At 37.8% G+C, this 19,339-nt stretch overlaps 1 protein-coding gene across 1 annotated transcript in view; it reads left to right on the top strand.

Annotated features, from left to right (window-relative positions):
* Positions 1–18,279, top strand: part of SIDL (SIDL trafficking protein particle complex subunit 10) — a 105,875-nt gene extending 87,596 nt beyond the window's left edge. The window contains exons 18-20 of the mRNA XM_067157603.2: positions 4,820–4,997; positions 13,455–13,589; positions 16,938–18,279. Coding sequence (XP_067013704.2) covers positions 4,820–4,997; positions 13,455–13,589; positions 16,938–17,092 — 468 coding nt within the window. The 3' untranslated portion in view covers positions 17,093–18,279. The remainder of the gene's footprint in view (positions 1–4,819; positions 4,998–13,454; positions 13,590–16,937) is intronic.
* Positions 18,280–19,339: the final 1,060 nt, after the last annotated feature.

Genomic DNA, 19,339 nt, shown 5'->3' with positions numbered 1-19,339 from the left:
TAGCTAGGCACAGTAAGATAAATACAGATATAACACTTAAGTAATAATAATAATAACTTAAATGTTTCCACCTTTTCAATACAATATATTCACAAAATTACAAAATTATACGGTACTAGTTTCGACCCATCTAGGGGTCATCATCAGCCGTATTGGAGCAAAGATCATTTGTGGCGAAATCCTAAGACAATATTATTTTAAAGAATAACAAGTGAAATGAGATGTTATGGTAATAGTTAATAATACAAGGAATATACATAATAAGAGGTTTTTAACAAAGAATAAAGTATAAATGGGGTGTTGTAAAAATTATAATCATGGAAATCAGTAAGTTCTTGTTCAATACAAGAACTTACTGATTTCCATGATTATAATTTTTATTATTATTACTTATATATTGTTCAATACGGACCAAAAACATGAAATTCATAACCATCTATAACACTTAAGTAATTGTATAGTACAGTAAAAAATAAATAAATATTATATTATGTACAAAAGAGAGGACAGCAATGAGAAGAGAAAAAAGGAATATGAAGAAAATGAACTAGGTTAAGTTAAGGAAGAATCGATTAAAGGAGGCATACGAAGAAAAAACGTCCAAGTTCCTGTCAGAAGATAAAGAGTTAAGGAGGGTTGGTATGCGGATAAATAAACTTCTTTGAACGAGAGAGAGGCGGGAATACGGAATATGAAGGGGCAGAGTAATCCTGGTTTTGCGAGTTGGAACATGTAAGGAAAAGGATGCAGGTTCAGGAGAACGAAATAAACCGTTAACAGCGTTATATAGGAATCTAAGGTCGGCTACATTCCTGCGAGTAGATAACGGGTGAAGGTTTAACTTGTCTAGTATCTGATTACTGCTCAAGTTTCGACAATCAGATACTCTGGCTCTAACAATGGCACAGAAGAATGACTGCACGCGGTCAATATGATTCAGATTAGTGGGTGAAGAGGTAGACCAAATGGGAGACGCGAATTCAATAATCGGTAGGATGCAAGATTTTTCCACTGAACTCGTATAGGATTGTGAAGAGGTCCTTTGGCTTGACTGAAGGGTTGGGGAGTTTGCCCAAAATATTATTAAAACTCACATGTTTGATGTCATTGTCATTGGTATTGGAACTGTGCGATTTTAAGAACATTACAGGCACATAGTTCTCATCATCGACACTTCCTTGGCATACGGCAGCATAACGATACATTTTTCCTAGCTGTGACTTGCGACCCTCGACTTCTCGATATAGACATCCTGTTTTCAAATTCTTAAATTGTAATGGGGCTCATAATATACTGTCCTATTCCTCTCGACCACATACATATTACCGAAAACCGGTAGCAGCGTTTTTTTTTTTTTTTTTTAATGGGACTATTCTTGTTTCACCTAATAGAACAATGAAGAATCTAACGGCAAATTCAGTGATGTATTTATTTTGCAAATCAGACAAGTACTTTTGGAAATATTAAAGGATTTCTTATATGTAGGTATTAGATAGAAAGCGATGCGCAGCTTGCTGTGATATCCATTGCATTGTTCTCCTGCATGACTCACGCATTGTTGATAAACACACACATCAAACGTATTCCATACATAGCATACTGTGATGGTATTGTGCATTGTCAAAATATTTAATGGTCAGCCACACTCGTAAGAATAAACATAGAAGAGACGTTCACAAGGAACTAAAAGGGTGAGTTTTGTTTCATTTTAAATTTTAATGTGTAAATTAATTCAATTTTCTCAGGTTTGCCAGTATTGAAAGAGTACAGTACTTATTATTTATCCTATGCAGTAAGATGGTTGCAGATATTTCGGTTAGGTTACAGGACAAGGTGGAAAGGGGAAAATGCTTACAGACATACGAGACAGCATTCCACACATGCCACCCTTGTACGATTATGTTCTGAGTAGACTACTGCTGAAGTGGAGGGAAAAGTGGATGTGCCTGGAAGAGACTTAAATATTACCATACACTCAACGACTTTTTGAGCGACTGCACTTTTCCCTGTGTGATGCAAGTGGTTGAAACGAGGCAGAATGAAACAATGCTCCTAAAAATAAAAATACGTGAATTTTTTGTCTGAACAGCGGTGTATACTAGCATACCAACAACAATTTATTCCTAACTGGACCACTGCTTTTGCTAATGTACATGCTGACTTAAAGGAGGACCAAAGACCTAACAGTAATGTCCATTACGTTTGCATTCATTCTTTCTAGTGACAGACATTCATTGTATTTTCAAATTATTGATTTCATCTCGTGTACTATGTACTGATAAGAAGGACATTAAAGCATTTACTTTATTACAATTTCACTGTGTTATCTGGTCTTTTCCTGATTCAACGGCAATGAAACAAAAGTTTTGTAACTCGGAAATGCTGTAGGCCTACATCATACTGTTTGTTTCTTTCGGCCCCCCTCAAAATAATGGCGAGGATGTGTGTTTATCAACAAGGCATGCGTCAAACATGAGAACTAGGGACCTGACATCAAGATGAGTGACAAATCTCTTTCTCATTTGAAATCCTTTAATATCTCCAAAAGTACGTGTCGGATTTGCAAAATAAGAACATCACTGAATTTGTCGCTCGATTCTTCATTGTTCTACTGGGTGAAATTAGTATAGTCTCATTTAAAAAAATCAAAGTTGCTACCGGTTTCTTGGTAATTACGTATGTGTTCGAGAGGAATAAGATAGAGTTTTATGAGCCCCTTAATACAATACTGTATACGAATTTTAAAACAGAATGTCTATATATTAAATGGACCAGAAGATATTAAAGTTGGACAACTTAGCTGAATCACCGTGTATCATTTCTCATCATTCATTTCATTTCATTAATTCCTTTGATGAGGTTGACATCAGGAAGGGTATCCAGTTATAAGAACTCGCTATGAAGATTCATTTCACTTCATACTCGACCCTGTAGAGAAATGGGACAAGGGTTGGACACACGCACACAGTATATACAATTTCTAATCACTGGTTTGCATGCTAAAAGCCTGGATTCAATTCCAAACCTCTCTGCACTGTTCATACAGACCGAAGGCATATGATGCTGTTGATGGTGATTTGTCATTTGGCTAGCAACATAGAACCTTGAGCAGACCTCTTGGTGTTATACTTCATTATCATAATCTCTCGCTCATGGGCGAACATATTCTTGGATACTCTCGGCACTGAAAGGCATGCACTAAGTAAATGATATGTTCATGATACTTGTACTCCTTTAATTTATGAAACCATGAACCTGCTACGCAGGCGTAGCAGGGGGAGAGGTGATACTCCCACGTGGCGCGTCCCAGGTGGCGGATAGGGGGGTCCTAACCAGCTTGCCGGCGGACTTGAGGGAAATAAAATACCTCTCGCGGACCAAACACACTACCCCCTGCGGGTGGGGGACGCATATGTAGAATACACCCGCGGTATCCCCTGCCTGTCGTAAGAGGCGACTAAAAGGGGCGACCAAGGGCTGACTGAATTAGAACCATGAAACTAATTTTGAATCGTACCATCACGCGGGGAACACCATGGGTTGCCTGTACTTGCGAGTAGTACCACTGTATTAGGTATGAAATAAGTTTGTGATTAGTAGCAGCTGGAGGGGGTTCTCCTGTGGGTTTCCAGTACCCGTGCGTCGTACCCATGTGAGCAACACCGCGGGTCTGGGCGTTGCCTGTGAGTTGTACCACTGTATGAGCGACACCGTGGGTCTGCGTTGGCTGTGATTGGTACCCACTCTGTGAGGAACACCACGGGATGTGTGGTTAGTACACCTAGGTGAGGAACCTTATCGGTCTGCGTTGGCTATGAGTGGCGCCATTGTGTGAGAAACACCATAGGTCTGCGTTCCTTGTACGAAGTGCAAACCTTGTGAGTAGTACCTTCTTGTGTGGAACACCGTGAGTCTTCGCTGCTTTTGCTTAGTACCCCGACATGACTAATACCATGGTTCTACTTTACTCGCGACATGTACCATTCTGTGGGGCCTTAGACATGGATTTTGCACCCCTTTAGACATCAAGCATCCTTGTGCTTTATAAGTGGTCCCGTGGTCAGTAATACTATTATTTTCGATCTTTTTTTTAAAGTCTGATCCACTGTTTTTTTGGTTGGTTGGTTGCTTTTTGTTGGGTTCATGTCCATCAAATCATTGTTCATGACAATTTTTATTTTATTTTGGTCATTGGATGTATTTGATCTTTTTGTTATTTCATTTCGTACCATTAGGGGCCGATGACCTCGATGTTAGGCCCCTTTAAACAACAAGCATCATCATCATCATCGGTTCTATTTTACTCGCGACATGTACCATTCTGTGGGGCCTTAGACGTGGATTTTGCACCCCCTTTAGACACCAAGCATCATTGTGCTTTATAAGTGGTACCTTGGTCGGTAATACTGTTATTTTCGTTCTCTATTGAATCCGATCCACTGGTTTTTGTTTTTGTTTGTTTGTTTTGTGTTTTGTTGGGTTCCTGTCCATCCATTCATTCTTCATGACATTTTTTATTTTTATTTTGGTCAGTGGATGCCTTTGCAATTTTTGTTCTTTCATTTCGTACCATTAGGGGCCGATGACCTTTGATGTTAGGCCCCTTAAAACAACAAGCATCATCATCATCAATTTATGAAACAAAGTTTTTCTGCACACTGTAGATACTTGTTTCTTCCCATTTCATTATACAATGTATTCTTCTTAAATAATATTAAATTGTATAGGAAAAAATGTGAGAAATTTTAGATTTTCTAGTCATACTTTGCACTGTTATTTGTTTGCTTACTTTAAATATTGTCATATTTACTTTCCCCAGACATTATTTGTTGTCAAGTCCCGGGTAGAGCCCACCAAAGGCAGCGAGTTCTGTCGAGCAGGCACCATGTGCCACTTGCAGCTGGATGTACACAGAGTGAATCCAAGTAGTCATAATTCTCTCATGTACGAGGTCCTCACTGATCAGACCATGTGGGCTGTATGTGGGAAGACTGCAGGTAAGTGTAGCTATAGAACCATCTTCATTTCATCCACATTTATTTATTTTATACTAGTTGATACTTGACATGCACTTCTACACCTTAATAAATAAAATGTTTTTAATAAATTCTAATTCATGTAGTCTTTTACTAACAGTTTCTTCATTATTTATGGTTCTTTTATTCATACTTTTCGTAATAAATTTGCTTGTAATTTCACTTACAAAACAAAGAAATAATTACTGTTAATATGTTCTATTTTCGAGATTCCTATGTTTATTAATTTGATCAAATTATTTCCATTTGCTTACATAAATGACTATTTATTTGCATGATGCATGATGCTCTTTGCAACATGAGTGGATACACGACATTCTTTGTTTTTCCATCTGGTTGCAAAAATGAACAGATTCCTCGGTGTGCCCATTCTGGAGGTCTATGTGATAAACATGTGTTTTTCCAAATTCAATCCAGCAAAGCTTAGCGATTGTCCTTGGGTGTTATTTATTTTTACATTTTATGGCCTACATTGGACCACTCCAGTCAATTTTACAAAGGATTTCTTGATTTCCTATCAGCCCAATATTTTTTCACTCTGAAAGATGCTGCCTTCATTTGTTCTGTTGAAAATACCCTCCCATTAGACCTTTTATTGATCTTGGTCTGTAGCCTGGTGTATGTCTCTTGACGTATCTTAATTTCTTCTGTTTTGTTTTTGAGATCGTCTGTTGTTGTTCGTAGTGTTTTAATATCCTCCCCAATTTCTGTGATCCATTTAATCTTCCATAATTTTTCAATTATTCTTCTGCTGATTCTGGTGTCAGATGTTCTGATAAGATGTCCAAAAAAGGATATACGATTTTTCCTAATTGTGCTCAATACTGGTTGAATTTCATTATAAACAGTTTTATTTGATGCTATTCTCCATTGTCCATTAACTTGATACTGTTCATTTATGCATGTTCTAATTATTCTTCTTTCTGTCTTAAGTATTTTGTCTGTTTCAGCTGTATTAGTAGTTTATTAAATGTAATCACAAAAACTATGATCGTAATATTGAAAGATAGATCCTGACCGTTCTTTGAAGGAGGTCCGTGTACTGCCTACCTGGGTGGGAAGAAGGGAGTAGGGGGTATGGTTGCCATGGAGATGTGGGCGTGCCCACTGCGATTGCCATGGAGATTAGCCTTCTGGCCGGGTCGAGTTGCTTGGAGTTGCCATACCTCTCACTTTTCTGAGCGCTCTGAACGAACGAACAAATGAGCCAGAAATGAGGGGAAGGAGAAAAGAATACAGGAATGTGGCATCATCTCGTAATGGCACATGCAATGCTCGACCCTCCAGCCCTATCTGTCAGAATGCTTCTTTAAATATTACAAGTATAGGCACACTGGAAACTGTAGTCACTTGAAGTCTAATGGCAAATCGGTGGGAATCATTGGGTTGCGTGGAGTCATAACGTCCTCTCCTTTACTTTTGCTTCTGATGATTGTTGCCTCATTGACGTTTGGCATCAGTTTTTTGACAGCAAGTCTGGTTCCGTTACATAGCCTTGGTGGATCTAAATTCTGAAGGAGCATTATCGGTGTTGCTTAGTTACATGAACCTCCTAGCAAGAAAGGTACTGCATAAAGCATGACGTCGTGTTCCCATCCTCCTGTATGCAGCATGTCTTAGCAGACTGTCATGATACAGAGTAATTTGTTGTTGCCTAGGTTGATCCAATCTTGGTGCGGCTTTGTATTTAAATTAATCACACAGAATTACTCATCATGGAAAACTACCTATCAGATTTCGTTCAAACCCCTTCCTAAACTCTCTCAGGAGTAATAACAAATTGTGAAATTTCTCAGCAAAATTGGTCCGTTAGTTTTTGAGTTCACTCGAGATAGTCAAACAAATATTCATTTTTATATATTAGATAATTGTATGGTGACGTTACAAATAGATACTGGCAACCAGGCTTGAGTTGGCCACGTTTTACAGACTTTTGTTCCCTCCATCATGGAGCATTATTGGTAAACTCTGAATGTACTTTCGGGCGGTACTTAACAGGAGACACATTACAGATTATAGTTTAATACAATTTTCAATAAAATTTTAAGTTTACATTTGGTAATGTATGTCAATTACAACCCTGCCCTCCTCCATCCATTCAGTGTGATTTGTGTGGGCATATGTTTTATGCCAGGATTGGTCTGTTTAGTCATCATAAACACATCCATAAACTGAGTTGAATTTTTCCATTAATGCTTTCACGGCCCGTACTTATAGATATGATATTGTATAGGCTTTTGGGTTTATGCCCTGTCAAGAAAATAAGGTGAAATTCTTAACGTTTCGCAGAAAACTGTGCCCTGCTTCCTCAGAAGAATTCTCGACTGTCCACAAGAAAGGCTTCTTAAACAATGATACTTTTGAATTTGGAACGTTATAATAGAAGTAGAAGTGGAAATGGTACGTTCATCCACCACCAGATGGACCCCAGGACGTGGCACAACGCTAGCGTTGTTTTGCTAACATGTGTAAATAAAAATTTGAGAACAGAAATCTCCATACTGACACCGCAATAAGATGTTTCTGTGATATCTTCTTCCTCCTTGCTAAATATGTACTCTTTCCCATGCTTTCAAATTTGGGTTACCATATTTTTTGTCAGCTTGTTTAACAAATTTTTTGCATCTTAATATCCTTAGCACCGGGCGAGTTGGCTGTGCGCGTAGAGGCGCGCGGCTGTGAGCTTGCATCCGGGAGATAGTAGGTTCGAATCCCACTATCGGCAGCCCTGAAGATGGTTTTCCGTGGTTTCCCATTTTCACACCAGGCAAATGATGGGGCTGTACCTTAATTAAGGCCACGGCCGCTTCCTTCCAACTCCTAGGCCTTTCCCATCCCATCGTCGCCATAAGACCTATCTGTGTCGGTGCGACGTAAAGCCCCTAGCAAAAAAAAAAATATATATATCCTTAGCCACAGTTTCAAAGTGTGTAATACTTGTCTAATATTGAAACAACATGTGCCCTGTGTGCATGGAACGCTGTTGAAACAGAGCAATTCATTAAGTTTGCACGGGTCACAGGAAGCGCGTCAAATAATTTGCCATTTGACCGACGGGCTACAAGAATTGAATTTCTTTGCGTAACTCCATCTTATCAGAAATAAAAGTATTTACTGCTACTGTTGCTAACTAACAACAGTACCAGGAACCCTTAATAACTATGACTTGAAGAGCACAACTATGCCATATTATTAACTCTTGAGGACTCGCTGCATGATCTTTTCGACTGCATGTTCACTTTTTCCTCCGTAACTTGCAAAGAGTTTAAATCTGACTATGTTTTTTTGTTCAGGGCATCGACCTATGAAGATCCTTTGCCCCTACGTGCACCATATGCGAGGAACCTGCATGTATTATGTAAATGGCGGAAGTGTAGTGTGTTGAATGTGAGGAAAGGAATATTAAGGACGACACAAACACCTAGTCTCCAGGCCAGGGATTCATTTAAAATTTAAAACCCCTGGCCCGGCCGGGAATCAAACCCGGGACCGCTGGGTGACAGGCGGACACGTTGCCCCTTACACCGCGGGGCCGGACTGACTATGCTGTTACTTCTCTTATCCTTTGTTAGACTGTTGGCAACACTAGTGTCCATTATTGTCTTGACGAGGAAATTCTGAACTCTACAGAAGTAGTGGTCTTTTCTTCCACACGGATGTAAATGTGTTTCGCTTTGTTCTTTCGTTTGTGCTGTATGCATATCAGTCTGAATGCTTAATTCTGCCTAGAAATGGGAAGAATATGGCCTTAATTAACCATGGAAAACCATCTTCAGGGCTGCCGATAGTGGGGTTCGAACCCACTATCTCCCGGATGCAAACTCACAGCTGCGCGCCCCTAACTGCACAGCCAACTCAGCCAGTGTTGATCAATTCTTTCTTGTTCCTTAGAATCCATGTCTTGTATAAAGATAAATAACATAATCTGCAGAATTAACCATAGAGTGGAGCTCACTTTAGGTGATGTGGCCAGAGCGAGCCCAGTTGTGGGCGCGCGTCATGTGAAGCTATTAAAGAAACTCTTTAAAATAGTTTATGGTGGATCCACCTTGTCAGTACACTTTTAATGATTGAAAATTATTTTACCATACATGTTTCAGGAAAAATATCCATTCTCTTCATCAGTTGATATCACCAAGGGTAAATATTTCTCAGTATACCAAGCCCTCGAAAGTTGTGCTTGCTCTAGCCGAACCTCTTCTAAATAAGGGATACTTCATAGCTGTAAATAATTATTACAGTAGCCCAGAACTCTTCGATCAGCGCAATGAATTTCAGACAGACGCTGTCGGTACTGTAAAATCTAACAGAAAAATCTTCCGAAGGACGTCATGAGGGAAAAAGTTGAAAAAATGGGAGGTGGCTTTTGCCTATATAAACAAGATCATGGCCTTGAACTGGAAAGAACAACGCGCAATATTCTAAACAAGAAAGGAGAAACTAAAGAGAAGCCGGTCATATGTATTGAGTACAATGACTCAATGGCAGGGGTGGATTTATCGGACTAACGTATCGTGCCATACAGTACGGTGAGAAAAATAATGAAGAAGTATTACCACAAGATTTTTAGATATCTACTGGACATAACAAAGTTCAATATCGTCATGATATACAAGAAACAAGGCAGCAAATCCACTCAGCTGGAGTTTCTTATTCAAATTTTGCAGAAACTACTTCAGAAGTATGCGAGCGCTACCCCTAACGCAGCCTTGCCAGTTCGATCAGCGAGACCCGCACCCGTTGACTTTTTAACTTGATTCTTTGGTAGGCATTTTCCAGATTTCAGTCCAGCTTCAAAATCAAGACTGCATGCAAATAAGAGATGTGTTGTTTGCATGGCGAAAGGCCAGCGACGGCACACTCAGTATTGTTGTGTAGTATGCAATGTCGCTTTGTGCCTGTCTCCTTGCTTCAGGCTTGACCATACAGCTGAAGTATAAGCATTGAGAATATGCCAATGCGTCTCAGGTTCTATGCTCAGGGAATTTGAGAAGCACATAGTCTACACTCGGTGACCGCTGTTCATTCTGGGTGCCGGCAACTATCGGGGACCATCCAAAAAGAGTTTTTTCAAATTTTTTTTCTCCAGTCATTTGTGATAGCTATTGAGTGTCAATAATTAGTGTAAACAGTGTAGAACAGTGTAGTGTAATTTTGTATAATGTGATGACAAAATTGTGATAAACGAACTCGTGAATTACTCGCTGCCCTCTACAAGTTACAAGCCTACGTGGCGAGTACATTTTTAGATTTCATTTCAGGAAAATATGATATTTGAGACAATGTGTGTGTATTATTTGGAGTATTTGATAATTTTTCATTTGTGTGTGTTATGTATTTTAACGATCAATTAATATAATCAACACAAATAATACTTCGAATCAGAGTAAATATGAAATGGCACATATGCAATTTTTGCACTGACACTGGATGAATTGAAAAATCGTTTGATTTGTATATAACTCATTTTACATTGTAACGTATAATTTTATACAAAGTTCAACATAATATAATATTTAAGTGGGTGTAGGTTGGCAAAAACTTACTGTAAAAGATTCCCCACTACGCAGGAATTTTTCGTTTATGACGCCGCCCCACTTAACGGGTTAAACATTCAGACTGATATGCACACAGCACAAACAAAAGAACAAAGCGAAACACATTTACTTGCGCACGTAAGAAAAGACCACAACTTCTGTTGAGTTCTCAGCACTAATTCAATTCTTTAACACCTACTGAGATAATCTGTAGTTGAAAGTGAAGAATAAATGTGTGTGTGTATAAATATTTATTTTACAGTCTGCTTTATGTTGCACCGACACATACAGGTCTTATGGCGATGATGGGATAGAAAAGGGCTAGGAGTAGGAAGGAATGCTACTGTGGCCATAATTAACCCTTTGCAGTCCAATATTCTGTCACATGTTCCAACAGTCTGGTCCAAATTAATTTTGCACATTTTTACCTAGTCAGATTTAACTCAGGACTTATTATTATTATTATTATTATTATTATTATTATTATTATTATTATTATTATTATTATTATTATTATTATTATTATTATTATTATTATCGTATATTCTATTGCATAGGAATTAGTTTCCATAATAATTTTCGTCATCAGTGCAGAAGTGAAAAATAACATAAAAACTGAAGTGGAGTGATGCAGCTAGGAGGCACCTGTGGTCTTCTAGTTTTCCGACCTGATAAATAACTTAGTCTAGGAGGCTAATTATCATGAAATGTTACATTCTGATAAACACTATTATTGTTTTCATTCCCATTTTTATGTGCGGAAGTATTTTCAGCATCACTGTTACTCAAATTATCAACACTGACCTGAGAAGCGTTATCATTGCCGTGTGCTGTATCCCCTCCTCCGCCCCGGACCATTACCTTCGCACGTCTTCTTGCTTTTGTAGCAGTCACTGGAAATTCCTCTTCTGAGTCTTCAGAAACAGCATATGATGGTCCGGGATCATTCCGTTCTTTTTTTACGCAGAGGTCCAGTCGATGAGGTTTAACTTGCAATGCTGGAGTTCACTACACCTTCATCTTCACTTGACAGTTCTCTGAACTCTTCGTCTAATTCAAATAAATAACCATCGTAACTGCTATCTAAATAAACGTGCATGTGTATTTATTCTTCGTTCATATTTGCCGCTTTTATATTGTAAATTCAACTGAGACAATTCGCATTCACAGATAAACACGTCTAGTACAACACGTGTGCAGCACTACTCAATGTAAACACAGCTGACAGGCCGCGGATAACCATGAGGATACACGGCTACATATATCTCGTATTATTTCCATGGAGATAAGAGAACGGCTTCCTTTATGCACAAACATTTGCTCTAGAAACTTCAGGGATATCGATCGACCTCAATGAGATCAAAGAATTTCAATAAATAACCTCTCAAGTAGAACAAAACATAATGTCAAGCTCACCTGGACGTTGGACCGGAAAAGGTTAAGGTACAGCCTGGTGTGAAAATGGTAAACCACGAAAAACCATCTTCAGGGCTGCCGACGGTAGAACTATGTTTTTTTTTTTTTTTTTAATGTACTAGGTATATTTATCCTCGTGCAGTATTTTACTTACAACCTCAAAGAATATTACTGTAGTGGCTGTCACAGTTGAAGTTGTCAGCTCCAAGTACGAAGTTAACTGAGCTCTGGCACTAGGGAGCTAGGAGCTCAAGAAAATGTGCATAAACTGTAATTGTATACTCCCTCCCATATAAGCTTATACACTAAGCGTACAATCTTACTCTTTCTCCCTTGTTAATACTCAAGGTACTGATTTATAGTTATTTTCTAACTGTTGGGTTCAGTTCAGTGTCGCTAACCATACAGTTTAGGGACCCTGCTTGACAATACGACGTCGTACAGTTAATTTTGCACGTTGGCACGATATTGGTCATGTTTGTTTTTGTTTTGTTTTTTTGTTTGTTTGTTTGTTTGTTTGTTTTTCTTCTTCTTGACTTGAAAGATTTACATATTACCACTGCCGCATTGTGAAAATCACTAGTGTTACATTTATGGGTATAAGTAAAGCATATTTTCTTTTTCTGTAGGATTATAAATCTGTATGGGTAATACCAGGTAAGTAGAATTGTGGCTTGTTTGAATAATGTATTTAGTAATATAGTTGGTGTTAAATGATGAATGCAGCACTTGAATAATACGGTCTTATTTCATCCAATTCTTATGTATAGAATGCAACTAGGGTGTATAACAAGCAAGAAAAATCTGCAAGAACTCCTCCGAAAAGGAGAGCAACATTACCTCCTCTATAAAGATCAGCTCAGTTGAAATGGAAGGAAATTTCATTATCAACGTAACTTGACCTACAGTAACCTTTCTTGTCACAACTTTGGTACGGTTTGCAGACCTTATTGACTTCCAGCATACGTACATGTAAGACATTTCCTTGTGTGTATTATTTCAGCATATTTTCACTTCAGTCCGTCAAGTAATAGCAAATTTCAGGAAGGGAGCTGAATTATTTACACCATGCAAACACCGAAGAATATGGTTGTAGTAATGCGTATATCAAAATAAATGCAGAAATATATAACATTAATTATAACATTGAGGATGAGAGAGAGTGTATTTTTCTGTAAGTCCGTATTGAGCTTGAAAACCGACGTAATTATTGACGTAATTGATTGATCATTTACTTGGATAACTTACATTGAAGTTAGTTTGTTAACGGTTATGTCTTGTGATTTCAGTATGTAACTAGTCAAGTTGGCTGCAGTGATGAGCCATTAAAAAAAAGGAGTGAATAGGGCAGCAATATTTACTTTTTAATGTATAACTTAACTTGCCAAGTACTATACTTTTTTATCGTTCTTTATTGCAGACATTCTTTTCCGCCTTATATGTTGTTCTTCTCATTACATTTCAGCTGTGATATCATTGGAGAGTGTGGACAAGCAACATGTCACCCTAGATGTGATGCCACTTGTTGGAGGATTCCTTCCCCTTCCCCTCATAAGACTTTCCAAGTATATCCCTGCCGACCAGAAGTCTATGGGCAAAGGTAAGTCAACTCTTATACTCTTCCTCTAGCATCATACAAGCCACCAGTCAAGTCAGGAAAACAAAAGTAAGTAATGGAAAGGATTAAACAAGTGACGAATTAAGATTTATACAGGGTGGTCTGATTCTACTAGTTTTGCAAGATAAGTCTAAAGCTGGCATCTTCCATGATAATGCCTGTAATAGGAGATATTAAAATAGGAGAATCATAATCACATCAGGGAATAATTATAGCCCCATCTGTGGATCACTGCTAGTGTGTCAGCCTCCAGATCCTAAGATCACAGATTCAGACCTGGCAGAAGCAATTTGATTTTTGAAGGGTGGATAAAAATCCATTCAACATTTGACGTATGATGTCTGGAAATAAGAGATCTCTGGTGACACATTTGATGTTTATCCAACAAAATTAATTGTAAAATTTGTCCATATCTCGCCCAAGAGAATCATTATGTTATTGGCTTTATGTCCCACTGACTACTCTTTAACGGTTTTCATAGGCGCCAAGGTGCCGGAATTTAGTCCTGCAGGAATTCTTTTACGTGCCAGTAAATCTACTGTCACGAGTCTAACGTATTTGAGCACCTTCAAACACCGGACTGAGCCAGGATCGAACCTGCCAAGTTGGAGTTCAGAAGGCCAGCGCCTCAACTGTCTGAGCCACACAGCCTGGCTCGCCCAAGAGAGACCCGGTTCTCTGCCATCTTCAGACCTTGGAGAAGCTATGCAGAACAAATCATCACGTTAAAATTATTTATGGAATATTACAGAAAACAAAACAAACCTCTCGCAATAACGTTTGTAGACTTTAAGACGGCATATGACTATTCGTAGACCTTCAATATTGAAAATATTAAGAAATTTTGGACTGCACCCAAAACTAATCAAACTGATTGAACTCACCTTGACCAACACATAATCAAAAGTCAAGTTCAGAGGGGATTTTTTTAAGCCATTCCTCATAAGAATTGGTTTAAGACAGGGAGATTTTTTTGTCACTAATGTATTCAACTGTGCTTTGGAATATACTGTATAATGAGGGAATGGTATAAGGATAACCCAAAAACCATCAAAATTGGAAGATCAAAAGATGTCATAACCTTAAATTGTCTGGGATTTGCTGATGACCTTGCTCTCTTATCTAACAATGCTCAGGAAACTCTACAACAAATTAAATCACTACAGGAAATAGCACACAAAATTGGCCTCAAAATATCCTTTGAGGAAGCAGAAATAATGTTAACCGACCCACCACTCGCAAAGAAAATCGAAGTAGGAGAACAGGAAAACAGAATCGTAGACTAATTTAAATACGTAGGTGAAAACCTAATGAAAAGCAAACTAGGCATAATAGAATAAACAAATTAACCAAAGCTCAATATGTCACCAAGAACACATACAACAAAAAAGACCTCTCAATAGCCACAAAATTAAAGCATTATAAAACAGCCATACAACCAGAAATAACATACGCTAGTCAAACCATTTTCAAAACAACTAATACTGCAGCAATAGGCAGAATACTCAAAATAGTAAGAAGAATATTCAGAACATGTATAAACAAAAAATACCAAGAAAATTGACACTGGAGATAAGTTTCTAACGAAACAGTCTGCAAAGAAATAGAACCGGTAATGAGCACTGTCAGAACAAAATGAATTTCATTCTTTGGTCACCTAATTAGAACACCCAAAAATAGAATCAGCAGGATAATAATAGAAAAATTGTGGAACAGTAAGGGTAATATTAAGTGGATTACAGAAATCAAAGAAGATATGAAGGAACTACAAATCACAGTAGAGAATTTAAAAAACAAAACCCACAGAATCAGGACACTCAAAAACATAGACACTAGACTACAGACCAAGATCAACAGACAAACCATGGGAAGAGTGATTTCAGACGAGGAAAGAAAATCAAGATCCGAGAGAATGAAGTAGTACTGGGCTGAGAGAAAATCGAAAAATCCGTTGTATAATTGACTGAAGTAGTCCAATGAAGGCCATAAAATGAAAAATAAATAATTATTTTGTTTAATGTTTTATAGCTAGTCATTATTGCAAACTTGCAAAGTCTTGATTTTGTTGTTGTTTCTGTGTTTCTTCAGGTTGCACTTTTGCATACCATTATTAATATTCTAATATGAGCAGATAATTGGCATGTATTTATTTATTTATTTATTTATTTATTTATTTATTTATTTATTTATTTATTTATTTATTTATTTATTTATTTATTTATTTATTTATTTATTTATTTAATTATTTATTTAATTATTTATTTAATTATTTAATTATTTATTTATTTATTTATTTATTTATTTATTTATTTATTTATTTATTTATTTATTTATTTATTTATTTATCAGTGGTGAAGTTAGTCCTTGTTACCATCTCTTATACTTAACTGCATACATTTTTAGGTAATAAAAAGGAATATTAAAATTTAGTTACAATAAATAATAAATTGAGGAAACATAGGTCAATAAGGAAAGAAAGCAGTGCTCAGATAAAAGCTAAACATTATTGCCTTATTATAACATTTTGTGTCGCGTTGTTTTCAGATGTTACCAATTTAGGCTTAGCTATCTTGTAAACTGTTAGAATTTGTCCTAAGGTATGTCATGTTAATTGATATGATATTTAAAGTTTTGACCCCCCTTGTATAAATAGGAAGGTATTTGAATAGGAGCATACAATAGATGCACATAGATGTCTTCCTTCATATTAAGGCTGGAAAGCAGAATCAAGCTCATCAGGGGATTAAAAAAAATGAATACAGACCTATTCAGAGGAGAGATCCCATCTGTATAAAGATGGCAGTGTGTAAAAATATGCATTTGATCAATCTTTAAATATGGTGTAATTCTGCTGGGATTGAGTGAGAATTGAAAATGCAAGCCAAACATTCTACTTATTTTTAGAAATAGGAGTTGTTATTGTAATGGTAGAGCCTCTGTAGCTAAGGCGGCAGCGCGCCGGTCTCTCACCGCTGGATTCCGTGTTTCAAATTCCGGTCGCTCCATGTGAGATTTGCACTGGACAAAGCGGGGGCGGGTCTTGTTTTTCTCCGGGTACTCCGGTTTTCCCTGTCGTCTTTCATTCCAGTAACACTCTCCAATATCATTTCATCTGTCAGTCATTAATCATTGCCCCGGAGGAGTGCGACAGGCTTCGGCAGCCGGCACAATTCCTATCCTCGCCTCTAGAAGGGGTTTCATTCATTCCATTCCTGACCTGATCGAATGACTGGAAACAGGCTGTGGATTTTAATTTTCATTGTAATGGTAAGGAAAATGTTGAGTTTTCAGCCTTAGTAGATAATTAATAGATACTGTCTGCTGTTACAGATTCTGGTCGGAAGCCCGAGATCCATTCGCACAGCTCTCATCCTCGACTGGAACCTTTCAGTCCTGGTCAGGTGTACAATGGTAGCAAGGCGCAACAGGTCCACGTGTTGCCAACGGTAACAGCGTCCATGGTGGCAGATTCGTCGCTCCCATGACTCTCGTAGCAATCACTACTCTAGATTAACGGATAGAAGTAGTCTTCAGAAAGAAAACTGATCTTATCACTGCAGCTGACAATTTTACCAGCCTTTGACAAAAATTGTCAAGGAAATAAGTGATCTGAAATATATGAACCCCAGTGAAATCTGAGGGAAGAAAATAATGAACTGGTAATGTGTGTTCAGGCCATAAGCAGAATTTATTTTAAAATAGTGATTAATGTTGAAGAATTCTACTTGCAGTTAAAGAGGATTTTTGTTTTGTTTTTTGAATAGTTATGTTATCAAGGAATTGCAGTATATCTCAAGATATTTGAAGGCGGATATCAATTTAAACAAGAATTATTTGTTATGGAATGGAAAGGGACATACAAGTGGCAATGAAGTCTTGTATAGAAAGATAGGAACATATATAGGAATACATAGCAGGATAAACATGATGCCTCTTCAGGAGATGGTGGCCTGTGTTTATCTGGCTTTCTTCTTGTCGTATACTTTCCGCATTCAGTTGTCTAGATGGCCACTCAATGGGTGTTGAAGCCCAGCCCCCTGACGAAGCTGGGAAGTGAAAATAAAGCTCATTGGGACTGAGGACCGGGACAGATGAGAGAGTCCATCCATTTGAAGAAGACATTGTAAGATGATGTGGAGATTGTCCTTGTTTTTATGTATTGATTCCTCTTCCCATTGTGTTTGTCCTATTATTTATATTTTGGTTAACACTGTCACGATCCAGAATTCTAGATTTGATCTTTGGTATATGCTTTATGCAACGAGATAAAATGTCTTGAATAGTAATGCATCATGCAGGCCTTAATTTCACTTCCTCAGATAAATCATGATTGTTTTGATAATACTTCAGAAACACATGGGCGGCCAGAACTCTTTCCTTTACATACACATCCTGTGTCTACAAACTGTCAATACCATCTGCGAATGTCCCATCCATTCGGAGGATCAATTTGCTACCTCAACCTGAAACGTCTTTGCACTGTAGCCACGGAATTACACTTCGCAAACTCGAGAACGCAAAATGATTTCTGCTGCGGAGTAGCCATTTTACATCAAAGTGAAACGTGGCGGTAATCAAGCAAAACAGAAGACGACTGACATCTAGCGGCAATGAATGTAAACTAGACAGTGTATTCGTTCCTGCAATAACCGAGCCATGACGCAGCGATCAATAGTTACAACAAAATAATACTTTGTAATACGTATATTCTTTTTGAAACATCCTGTATAATGGGATCCATTGTTTGAAGTGGAAGCGTTAGCAACGTTATTTCCAATGCATGCATCCAAGTTTTTCTTTGCTAAATTCCAGATAAATATGCACGGAGTATTCGCATATATACGGTAACTGAAAGCACTCGCACAGAAATTCTTATTGGGGTCCTCTCGATTTTACTGTATCTTCCCTCCATTCTTCATCCATTATAATCTGAGTCTTCCTCTAGATTTTCTTTTCCTTGTCATAGTTTGGTGCTGGCCTGATTGGCACAGACAGTGGAGCGCTCGTTTTTCAAATCTAAATTGGCCAATTCAATCCCACCTCAGTTTGGTGCTGGCAAGGCTCTCAGATATGCCAGCCTTGTGTCGGATCGATTTATGGGCTCATAATTAAACTGCTGAACAAAATTCTGCAACCTCAGTGTGTGCGAAAACCATGCAAGTTGTTAGCAGGACATAAAACAAGCAACATTATTATATTTTGGTTTTACTTCTTTCTTGCTTTCATTCTTTCTTTCTTTCTTTCTTTCTTTCTTTCTTTCTCAGCACAGTTGGTCATTATAGAAGAGAGGCCTGAAACACAAGGATTATGCAGTTCCACTATAAATTAATTAATAATGAGGGGAGTATGATTTTATCAGCTGTAGTGGTAAATGTCAGAATTCTATTGCTTGTCAGATCTGAAACTTCAGCTGTGAAACTCCCATGCCATTGTTCCAGACTGCCATTGGTTGGATGGTGCTATCACAATGATCATTTTGACCAGAACTTTTGAAATATGGAATTTCTGCTCATTTGATCTGATTGGTGCCACCGTTGAGTCTTGCATAAATCCATAAATAGACAGTTGAACATACATTATATTGAAGTAATAGTTGCTTCTGAAATAACAGTAATGAGTGCTCTGACATACATCATTATTGTTACCGGTTATGTGAACGAATCTGATCCACGAAATGTCACTATAATATGTGTCCCAAATGAAAGATAATTGCTTTTACTAAAATAAAGTCT

Source organism: Anabrus simplex, chromosome 13, assembly GCF_040414725.1.
Source record: "Anabrus simplex isolate iqAnaSimp1 chromosome 13, ASM4041472v1, whole genome shotgun sequence".
In the NCBI taxonomy this organism is placed as follows: Eukaryota; Metazoa; Arthropoda; class Insecta; order Orthoptera; family Tettigoniidae; genus Anabrus; species Anabrus simplex.
This window is presented reverse-complemented; position numbering and strand designations above follow the sequence as displayed.